Source organism: Cynocephalus volans, chromosome 3 (genome assembly GCF_027409185.1).
Source record: "Cynocephalus volans isolate mCynVol1 chromosome 3, mCynVol1.pri, whole genome shotgun sequence".
Classification (NCBI taxonomy): Eukaryota; Metazoa; Chordata; class Mammalia; order Dermoptera; family Cynocephalidae; genus Cynocephalus; species Cynocephalus volans.
Window position 1 is genome coordinate 44,439,101 of NC_084462.1, and position 12,018 is coordinate 44,451,118.

The 12,018-nt window shown below is 43.9% G+C and overlaps 1 protein-coding gene across 2 annotated transcripts in view; it reads left to right on the forward strand.

The window, feature by feature from the left end:
- TTC23 (tetratricopeptide repeat domain 23) overlaps window positions 1-12,018 on the forward strand; it is a 98,068-nt gene that overhangs the window by 65,812 nt on the left and 20,238 nt on the right. For both annotated transcript variants that reach the window (XM_063090381.1, XM_063090380.1), the window contains exon 8: window positions 7,398-7,525. In XM_063090381.1, coding sequence (XP_062946451.1) covers window positions 7,398-7,525 — 128 coding nt within the window. The remainder of the gene's footprint in view (window positions 1-7,397; window positions 7,526-12,018) is intronic.

Here is a 12,018-nt window from a genome sequence, read left to right on the forward strand (position 1 = left end):
GCCACCTCGGGTCCTAGTCTTTTCCCACATTTTACACAGTAGATTTAAGAAATATGAGTACCTGAAGCTAGGCACTGTATCTCACCCAAGTCTCCTCTTTTTTGCCTTGCACAGTCCTCCCTTTTCTCAACTCAGCCTCCTGTGGCCTGCCTTCTCAGCTCACCCCCATGCTGGGCCCTCCCTCATTCCTTGCTCACTGGGATACTGATGCTTCTTGGGCCCTGTGTGTCCCAGAAAGACTGGAAGTTAGGCAGCCCATGATGTATGCACTTACCAGATCCTGTGGGCTCCTGACAAGTAACAGTGCCACCTGGGAGCAGCCATGTCAGGTGTCCTTCCCCTTCCCATGGGCCTCCTTAGCTGCCCCTGCTGCCTCCCTTGCCCCATCTCCAACCTGAGGCCTCCACGGTGGGGCTCCCTCTGGTCCTGCTGGTGGCAAGTAAGAGTGAGCCACCACTGGCCACACTCACCCACCTGCCTCCCGTCACCCTTGTCTGCACCTCTACACCTTCCTTTCCTCCCCACCCCCCTGCAGCCCTGTGTGCTCTGAGAGAAACTTCCTCAGCCCCTACTCAGGGCCCATTTCTTATTACAGAATGCCCAGCCAGCCTGAGCTCGGCCTGCCTCTGAGCTCCCCAAGCAGACATCACAGGCATCCTCGCCTGCTCAGTGCCCCCCAGAGAGCAGGTGAGAACGTGGAGCAAGAGTGTAGTGGAGCAAGGCTGATAGAAGGAAAGGGAAGCCTCTTACTTTGTTCCCACCAGTGTTAGAAGAATCCCCTCTCAGAAACTTCTGGAAGTCACCTTAGGGTCATCACATCTAGAGGATTTGGCTCCAGGGCGTGTCCAGGATCACTCAGGAAGTGAGAGGCAAACCAAGGCCTAGAATGGAACCCAGGCGCTGCCTACTTAACCACACTCCAGAACCTGAGGGGCGGTGGGTGCCCCATCCTCAGAGGTGTAAGGAGCCGAGAAGCCCCGGAGCACAGGCAGATGGGGCTTCCGGGGCTGGCAGCCCTTGGGGCCAGTGGAGGAGGAGAAGGGCTGGCCTGTTATCACCCTGAGTCTGTGCTGCTGAACTCTCTTACAGAACCATAACCTAATCAAGCTTCGCTTACCAGGGCCTTCTCTTCTCTGTGCCTGACAGCAGAGGCCGCGGCTCCTTCATTCCTCTCCAAGGGAGGAGGAAGTGCCTGCGCTCTGTCATGGCCACTTTCATTAGCTCAAGTTTTTCACTTTTGCGCTGGCTCATAATCTGTGTTCAGAACTTCTCTGGAAAACCTTTCTGAAGCATGACTTGGCTTCAAAGGGATTTTTAAGGCAGCTTATGAAAAACACATATACTTCAAACAAGCGATGGAGCCTTAGGTCTGAGGCTGCTGGAAGCCTCACCACTACGTGGGTGGCCCCAAGTGGAATGCTGAGTGTTGGAGAGGTTGGGGTGGGGGCCTGATCAGCTTCCTGGTGGTGAGAACTTTAAGGCAGGCAGGTCCCAATGGTGACCAAGCCCCTCAGCAGGCCCTGTGGGTGCCAGACCCACAGGGGCACTCTGCACGTTTATACCCTGCCACCCTCACCCAGCCTGCTGCCATCTCCTCACTTTATTGATGCAAACCTGCCCCCAGAGATGGCCGTGGACTTTCTCGGATCACAGAGCTCATGAGTCACAGCTCTGCACTCCCAGAAGCCATGTCACAGGCCTCACTCTGTGGCCCTGTGAAAGTGTTCCTCCTGAAGAGGGTCTGCCTGCGGTGAGGAGAGGGCCTGCCCAGGGCTACATATGTCCTCAGGCTTCCCTTGTGGCCTCCACAGGCCAACAGGCAGCCCTGGGCAACAGCCCCCAGAAGGGTCCAAATAGGTTCAGTCTGTTTGTTTGCTGGATGCAGGAGCTCCTCTAGGTTAATGCCAGGCTACGATTTGAGACTTTCCATTTTTAAATTTCCTCGGGTCCTTAAAGCTTTTGCAGTTAGTACAAAGACTATTTACTAAGACTGTTACAAAAGATAATTGTTGTACACGGAGGCCTCCCTCTTAATGAAAGCTGCCCTTACTGTTCCAACTCCTGCCTTAGGACAGCCTCAGGAAAATTAGCCCAGGGTTACTGGAATTTATTTTAATTAAAAGCCTCCTGACTTCCAGCGGGCCACATTGCAATCCTACATTCCGCTTGCTCTTTGAATGAAACCTTGTTTTCTTTTGCCTGTATATGAACATCTCCATGAAGAGTCCACAAGGGCCTCTGGGCATGACATGGCTCCAAGTCCCCAGATGGAGCTGCCTGCAGAGACATTAAACCATCCTGCCCACTGAGCCGCACTTCTTCCCCCACTGCAACTCACAGACAACCTAAACATTGTGTTGGAGTGAAAATGGGAAGAGAGTCATGGCCTTAAAACACCTGTGCCACAAGGGCTCAGATATACAAGCTAAGTCATGCTCCTGTGTTTTAGAAGATGACCTCATGTTCTGCTCAGGACACCAGCATCAGGTTGCAGAGGATTCTAGAAGCGATTTTTAAAGTTAGGATGGCTGTGTATAAGAGCACTGGAACTTCTGCCTCTTTGTGAACCCACACCCAGCTTCAGGGCAGGAGGTCTATGCCGGGAGGTGGCGTCCCATCACAGGGGCTATGACTTCCTGTTCCTCTGGAAATCCTGTTGTCTTGTCCCAGATGGACCTGGGATGCCCATTCCCGGGAGAACAAACTCTGTTTGGTCCAGAAATGAGTTCTTTGCTATAGGACTCAATTTACTCTCCCCTCAAAGACTGGTCATGTGATTGTAGTTCACAAAGTTAATTTGGGGGGTCAGAGGGGGGGAACTAAGTCAGGGTCTTACAATAAAGGGCTCTCCTGTGTCTCAGATGAAGACAAAAGTGGTTGCCAGTTTATAGACAGGGAGGGCACCCACTGCAGGTGCTCTAGACCTTCTGTTCTCAAGCTCTAGGCTGTTCTGATATACAGGGGTCCTGACATGAGTTTACAGATGTGTGGGCAACTTGCGTGTGGGCAACTTGCATGTTACAACAGCTGTCAGCGAATCTGGCCTCCCTGGCCTTATGCCCCCTGACTAGAGACCTTCCAGTAATAGAAATGGGAAAAAAAAAAACCCAGGTAACTTTAGAGAAGCCAAGGACTCAGACAGGGAGGAAGGGAAGCAGTGACTGGATGAGGCGGTCTCCGTGTGCTCGCCGCGGTACCTGGCTTTCCCACATGCACATCCTTCCTCCCTTCCCCTCTCCTCTCCACGCCCACTTCCAGAGATTCATATGCACCAGCAAGCGTCCTCTTTGGAAACATGAGAAGGCCTCCCTGAGTCTGAGGTTATGAGCCATTTGCGCCTGAGTCTGAATAGCCAGACAGCTTCCTTTCTCGCAGTCTCCATGAGCTTTGCTGCCCTGAGGGGAAGGACTAGCTGCCCTCAGGCTTAGAGGATCAGCCTAAATGAGGTGCTTTTCGGGGTACGATTGGTCAGCCTGTGACCACCAGGAGAAGGAATACTGGCAGGTGGGAGAACGTTAGGAGAAAAGGGCTAGAAAGGTGTCAAGTGCAGCTGTGTCCACCCGTGCTTGAGATGGACTCCTAACCCAGGAGACAGGAGGGAAACCCTGCCCGCCCCTCTGGCCTCCACCTTGTCCTGAGCATGGCAGCACTGCTTCTGCCAAAGTCCAGGGTCTGAACCTCAGTGCCTGGCAGCCCCCACTCCTTCCTACGCCCTTTACATCTGCCGGTCTTCACAGTGAGGGCCCATCTCCAGGGGGACGAGGCTGAGATGCAGAAAGATCTTTACTCTTAAAGCAGGCTACATTCTTTGGATCGTCCCCAATTAGCCAGAAAATTGAAATGTCACGAGTACTCCACTTTGAATATCGTCCTTCACTTTAGACATGGAATGTTCATCTCTGTAATGCTTTTAGAATCAACAATAGAAATGCCACACTGTCCCCAACATTTGCTGTCATCAATTATTAAAGTAGCCAAAGTTAATACTTAGTTTGAGCATTAAATCTGTAATAGTTTCTCCCATGAATCAACTACGAATAAAAGAGATGTAACATTTTCCATGTAGTAGAATTTTCTCCTACTAAGACAAAAACTTGAGTAATCCTCCAGAAATGCATCTGCTGGCCTAGTAGTGGACAGACCCCCATTGAAAGGGAGGGACAGGGGAATCCTGCTCAATTGACTTCTGTGTTAGCGACAGACCCGGGGCCAGCTGGCCCTGAGACCTCCTGGTGAGGCTGGCAGCTGCCTAGAATCCAGAAAGACTGAATCTTGCGGATGAACACAGCTTGTATTCAGACCTAAGTTTTCTTCAGGTTGACTAGATTTGGTAGACATGTTTCCCAAGTGCTTACTTCTATCCTTTCTAAAACAGATCACACGGCATGTACTTGGATCATTTCTCAACACCCAGGATTCTCATTGTGAATTTTAGGGATGTTCTCAGAGCTCTTGACGCGTGCAGGGCTGTTTGTCTGTCAGTGATGCCAGATTTGTGTGTCTTTTGACCACTCTGTACATTTCTGCAATGTTTCCGTCCTCTCAGTGTTTCTGTCCTCTCACTGTTTCTGTCCTCTCTTCTACTTGCTGCTTCCAATGCACCTGCTGTTCAGCCTACTATGGATGGGGGAAGCCAATAGCCACAATCACCAAAACTGTCCCTAAAATTAAAATAGTTGACATTTACTGAGCACTGACTATATGTCAGGCATGTTGTCAGTTGTTTGTATGTATTTATTTACTCCTTACAACCCTATAAGGGAAGTACTAGTGCAATGGGCCCCTTTTTCAGATGAGGAAACAGGCCAGTGAAGTTAGGCACACAGCTAGAAGGGGACAGAGCCAGAAGCTGAGCCCAGGCAGCCTGAACCCAGAGCCTGTCCTCTGCACTGCTCCCTCTGCTACCTCCAAGAACAACCACACTCTGCACGGGATGCTCCAGTTCTTGCTCCTTGTGTATGTTCTGGAGAGCTGTGCCTGTAGATCAGGGAGGCCTCTTTGTAAGCACCTGGCATTAACATCACAAAAAGAGAAAATAAATTCAAAGGCCAATTCATCAGAAAAGATATTAAAATAGATAAAACGCTAGCAGCCTAATTGAGAAAACAGGGAGAAAGTACAACATTAGAAATAATAAAGGGGAAATAACCAAATATAGAGGAAATTTAGAGAAGCAAAAGATAATGTTTTAGACTGCGTTACTCAGTACATAAGAGATTTCCAGGTGGAAATGTCAAGTGTATATGGGTCATAATCTTCCCCACTGACAAACTTTATGTACTTGTCCTGTGTCACCATGAGATCATCTCCAACAGGTGCTTCCATGGGAGTCCCAAGTCTCCTTCAGGAAGAAGTCATCTCATTTTCCTCTACTAGAGCAGGATTCAGCAAACTTATGGCCCATGGGCCAAATCCAGCTCATCACCTGTTTTCGTAAGGTTTTATTGGAACACAGTCATGCTCATTCATTTTTATATTGTCTACAGCTGCTTTCATGCTACAACAGCAGAGTTGAATCACTGCAGCAGAAACCACATGACCCACAAAGCCTAAAATATTTATCATCTGGTTCTTCACAGGATAAGTTTTCAGACCTCTTGCTAGAACCCTATAATTTTTCCAGTTTCAGACTACTTTCTGTATTAATCTCTTGCTTCAGAATTTCCAAGCCAAGTAGGTGGTACAAATTCAGACCTCACACATGAGCATGCCCCATGTGTAGTGTCCCCATTTCTTTCAGATGTTCTTCTAACTGTGGCCTCAGAATGGACAGCTTTGAGGCCTCACCTTGGACCAGTGCAACTGTTCTTATCTCCATTTTAGGGATTCCTGGCTGTCTTAGTCTGTTCAGGCTGCTGTAACAAAATGTCAGAGGCCGGTGGCTTATAAACAACAGAAATTTATTTCTCACGGTTCTGGAGGCTGGAAGTCCAAGATCAAAGTTCCACCAGATTCGGTGTCTGGTGAGGGCCTGCTCCCTGGTTCATAGCCACCTGTCTTTTCACTGTATGCTCACATGGCTGAAGGGGTGGGGGAGCTCTCTTTTATAAGGACATCAATCTCATTTATGAGGGCTTTATCCTCATGACTTAATCACCCCTGAAATGTCCTACTTCCTAATATCATCACTTTGAGAGTTAGGATTTCAACATAAATTTGAGAGGGATACAAACATTCAGACCATAGCACTGGCTATGTTAGTTTTCTTTTGCTGCAAAACAAATTATGGTTGTTTAAAAACCCATTTATTAGCTCACAGGTCTGCAGGTCAGAAGTCTGGCAGGGGAGGGCTGGTTTTGCTGCTCAAACTAAAATCAGGTTGTCAGCCAGCTGCATTCTCATCTGGAGCTTGGGGTCCTTTTTCAAGTTCATTCCTGTTATTAGCGGAATCCAGTCCTTACAGCTCTAGGACTGAAGTCCCCGTTTTCTTGCTGGCTGTTTCCTGGTGACCTCTCTCAACTCCCACAAGCCACTCTCAGGTACTTGCATTCAGCTGTCCATTTCAGCAACAGAGAATGTCCTCCTCATCAAATCCCTCTCATGCTTCCAATCTCTGTGACTTCTTCTGCCACCAGCCAAAGAAAACTCTCTGCTTTTAAAGGGCATATGTGATTAAGTCAGGCTGAGGGGATAATCTTGCTTTCTTAAAGTCCACTGTGCCATCTGACAAAACCTCATTGCAGGAGTACTATCTTGTCATACAAGTCCCACCCATAACCAATACAGAGGGTATTAATCAATTAATCAGTACACGGGCGTGGATTAGTGAGGTCATCTTAGAATTCTGCTGAGAACACTGGCTTTTTGCACGGAGCTCCATTCCAGATTCCTACCACATTCAGGCCTCAGGCCTCATCCCCAGTCCTGCTCAGGCTCTAAACTATTTTTCTTATATTATAACCAGTATGTTTAAGTGTTTAGAATGGTTGGGGTTTTTTCCCTCAGCAGCATGTCAACCAGATTTTCCAGATTTTTCATGTCGTCAAAATATGTCCCAAGATTGCACTCAAAGTTTGTTAAAATAAGTGGACTCTAGGAGTCCTAACCTCAGGGAGGAGTGACCAGAGTTATAGGAAGAGTTAACGGTCAGTCAGCTTGAAAACTCACCAGTGTGTTCACGTCTGGGGGATAGTTTCTCCTTTTGCATGAACTTTGCTTTCTAAGAAAGCTAAGATGTATGAAAACTTAGGAAAGTAAATTGCCATATCCCTCTGAGACCCAAATCATTTCAGATAAAACAGGCAGATTAATGAGCAAAAGACAGTCTCCTTAACTGGTTTCTCTTGTCCAAATACTTACTTTCAAATCGTTCACAACTGCTAAAAGTATATTTATTTTGTTTCCACTTCAAATCTGCAAGCAGTTTTCAAAGTTGTTGTGATGATGGTTTTCTTCAGATGTGGCTGAAAAGTATTTTCAAGAGAGCATGGCTCATCTTAAGGATTCTGAAGGAATGGAAAGAGCCAAATTTCTGTCAATTCAAGACGAATTTTGCCATTTTCTAAAAATCACTGGACAAAAAGAGGTGAGTTTGGTTCACAATTGTCCAGCTATTCACATGGGCAACCCAGTTGATATTCAAAGGACTACTCCCTCATTCTGAAAGCATCCACTAAGCACCTACTATGTGCAAGGCATGTGCCGGTCTCTGGAAAGAAACAGATAAATAATGCCAGGTGGCCACTCTTGGGCAGCTTCCAGAGGCAGCCTACTTGCTCCTAGAAACTGGAAAACTGTTTACGAGAATGTAGACGTAATGTCCACCTACAAAAGAGCCTACAAAGGACAAGAAACCTTGAGAATCCAATGGACATACCATGCTTATCGTGGCCTGCAGTTCTGGCTGGGATAGAGTGTGGCAGTTATTTATTTATTTTTTATTACTATATTTATCATTACACAATGTAATCCTTTTTTTGGCCCTTTGCCAATTTCTCACTAACTGACCCCTCCTTCCCACCTCTGGTGGCCTCAGTTCCATTCTCTCCCTTTGAAAGTTCAACGAATTATTGTTGGTTGTTGTATCTTTCTTTCTTTTTTTGTTTGTTTTGGTTTCTTTTTTGTTTTTTTAACTCCCACTTATGAGTGAGGACATGTGGTATTTCTCTCTCTGTGCCTGGCTTATTTCACTTAATTTTCTCTAATTTCATCCACATTGCTGTGAATGGCAGAATTTCATTCCTTTTTATGGCTGAGTAATATTCCATTGTGTATATATACCACCTTTTCCTTATCCAGTCATCTGTCGATAGACACTTAGGTTGGATCCATATCTTGGCTATTGTAAATATTGAAAACAGATAAACATGGGAGTGTGGGTATCCCTTTGACATGATGACTTCTATTCCTGTGGGTATGTATCCAGCCAAGGGATTGCTGGATCACATGACAGTTCTATCTGTAGTTGTTTGAGGAACCTCCTTACTGTTTTCCATAATGGCTGCACTAATTTACAGTCCCACCAACAGTGTAGGGGGGTTCTCCTTTCTCTAATCCTCACCAGCATTTGTTATTCTCTCTCTTTTTGATAATGGCCAATCTAACTGGCATGAGATGATATCTCAGTGTGGTTTTTATTTGCATTTCCCTGATGCTTAGTGATGTTGAACATTTTTTCATGTTTCTGTTGGCCATTTCTCTTTTTTGTTTGTTTGTTTGTTTTTTGTTTTTTGTCCTTTTTTGTGTGTGTGTGACCAGTAAGAGGATCGCAACCCTTGGCTTGGTGTCGTCCATACCGCGCTCAGCCAGTGAGAACACCGGCCATCCCTATATAGGATCCGAACCCCCGGCGGGAGCACTGTTGCACTCCCAGCACTGCACTCACCCGAGTGCGCCACCGGGTCGGCCCTCTGTTGGCCATTTCTATACTTCCTTTGAGAAATGCCTATTCAGCTTCTTTGCCCATTTTTTAATCAGGTTACTATTTTACTTAACAGTTGTTTGAGTTCCTTGTATATTCTGAATATTAATCCCTTGTCAGATGCATAGTTTGTGAATATTTTCTCCCATTCTGTAGGATGTCTTTTTTCTGTGTTAACTGTTTCTTTTGAGGTGCAGAAGCTTCTTGGTTTGATATAATCCCATTTGTTTATTTTTCCTTTTGTTATCTATGCTTTTGGGGTCTTGCTCATAATGTCTTTGCTCAGCCCTACTTCCTGAAGTGTTTCCTCTATGTTTTCTTTTAGTGGTTTTATAGGTTTGGGTCTTATATGTAAGTCTTTAATCCATTTTGAGTTGATTTTGGTATTTTGGTATATGGTGAGAGGTACAGGTCTAGTTTCATTCTTCTACATATGGATGTACAGTTTTCTCAGCTCCACTTATTGCAGAGTCAGTTCTCTTCCCAATGTATGCTCCTGTTGCCCTTCTCTAATATCAGTTGGCTGTAAGTATGTGGGTTGATTTCTGGGTTCTCTATTCTGTTCCATTGGTCTGTGTCTGTTTTTATGCTGGTACTATGCTGTTTTGGTCACTATAGTTTTGTGGTATAATTTGAAGTCAGATAGTGTAATGCCTCCAGCTTTATTATTTTTTTTACTCAGGATTGCTTTAGGTATTCAGAGTCTTATTTTTCCATATTAATGTTAGGATTGTTTTTTCTATTTCTGTGAAGAATGTCATTGGTATTTTGATGGGGGTTGCATTAAATCTGTAGATTATTTTGGGTAGTATGTACATTGTGACAATGTCAATTCTTCCAATCTAGGAGCATGGAATGTCTTTCCATATTTTTGCATCCTCTTTAATTTTTTTCAGAAGTGATTTGTAGTTCTCATTGTAGACATCTTTCACCTCCTTGGTTAAATTATCTCTAGGTTTTTTTTTTTTTTTTTTTTGGTGACTGTTGTAAGTGGGCTTACTTTCTTGATTTCTTTTTGTTCTAGTTTGTTATTGGAGTATAAAATGCTACTTATTTTTGTATGTTGATTTTGTAATATGCAACTTTACTGAAATCATTTATCAGCTCTAAAAGTTTTTTTGTAGAGTCTTTAGGTTTTTCTTTATATAAGATCATGTCATCTGCAAACAGGGACAGTTTGACTTCATCTTTTCCAATCTGTATATTCTGGATATTAAGGATGCCCTTTATTTCTTTGTCTTGCCTGATTGCTCTGGCTAGTATTACTATACTATGTTAAAAAGGAGTAGTGAGAGTGGGCATCCTTGTCTTGTTCCTGTTCTTAAGGGAAAAGTTTTCAGCTTTACCCCATTCAAGATGATATCGTTGATAGGTTTTTCATATATGGCTTTTGTTTTGTTGAGATACTTTCTTCTATACCTCACTTGCTGAGAATCTTTATCACAAAGGGCTGTTGAATTTTGTCAGATGCTTTTTCTGTGTCTATTGAGATAATCATATGGTTTTTGTCCTTGATTTTGTTGATGTGGTGTGTTACATTTATTGACTTGTGTATGTTGAACTATCCTTGCATCCCTGGGATGAATCCCACTTGATCATTGTTTTAGTCAGTTTTGTGTTGCTATAACAGAAATACCTGAGACTGGGTAATTTATAAGGGAAAGAGGTTTATCTGGCTTACGATTTTGGGACAGCTGTATCTGGCATGGGCCTCAGGCTGCTTCTATTCATGGCGGAAAGTGGCAGACAGCCAGCAGGTACAAGCAGATCACATGGTGAGAGGAAGTAGGAGAGAGGAGGTGCCAGGGTCCTTTAAACAATCAGCTCTCATGGGAACTAACAGAGCAAGAACTCACTCACTACCCCTCTTCCCCAAGGGAGAGCATTAATCCATTCAGGAGGGATCTGCCCCTATGATTCAATCAGTTTCCAACACTGCCACATTGGAGATCAAATTTCCACAAGAGTTTTGGAGGGGACAACACATCCAAACTCCATCAATCATGGTGTATAATTTTTTGATGTGTTGCTGTATTCTAATTGCTAATATTTTGTTGAGGATTTTTGTGTCTATGTTCATCAAAGATATTGGCCTGTAGTTTTCTTTTTCTGTTGTATCTTTGTCTGGTTTTGGTATCAGGGTGATGTTGGCTTCATAAAATGAGTTTGAGAGAATGGCCTCTGTTTCAATGTTTTGAAATAGTTTGAAGAGAATTGGTATTAATTTCTCTTTAAAGGTTTGGTAGAACTCAGCAGTAAAGTCATCCAGTCATGGGCTTTTCTTTGTTGGGAGATTGCTAATTATTGCTTCAGTCTTGTTGCTTGTTGTTGGTCTGTTCAGGTTTTCTATGTCTTCTTAGTTCAGTCTTGGTAGTTTTTGTGTGTCCAGAAATTTATCCATTTCCTCCAGGTTTTCAAATTTGTTGGCATATAGTGGTTTGTAATAGTCTCCAATGATTCTATGTACTTCTGTGGTATTGGTTGCAATCTCTCCGTTTTCATTTCTGACTTTTGTTGTTTCGGTCTTTCCTCTTCTCTTTTTAGATAGTCTAGGTTATGGCTTGTCTATTTTGTTTATCTTCTCAACAAATCAACTTTTTGTTTCATTGATCTTTTTTTATCATTTTTGGGGCCTCTAATTATTTAATTTTGCTCTGATCTTAATTATTTTTTTTCTTCTAATTTGAGGATTGGATTGTTCTTGTTGTTTAGTTCTTTGAGGTGTAACTTTAGGTTGTTTATCTGAAATCTTTCTATTCTTTTGATATAGGCATTTATTTCAATAAACTTCCCTCTTAGTACTGCTTTTGCAGTATCCCACAGGTTTTGGTATGCTGTTTCTTTATTTTCATTAGTTCCTAGAATTTAGAAATTTCTAGTTTCTAGAAATTTTTTGGTTTCCTTTTTAATTTCTTCTTGGTCCCATAGGTCATTCAGGAGCACGTTGTTTAATATCCATGTATTTGCATAGTTCCTAGAGTTTTGCTTGTTATTGATTTCTAGTTTCAATCTGTTGTGGTATGAAAAGGTACTTGAAACAATTTCCATTTTTTCAAATTTGTTGAGACTCAATTTGTGCCCTAACATGTGGTCTATCCTAGAGAATGTTCCATGTGCTGATGAGAAGAATGTATATTCTGAAGTTATGTGAAACATTC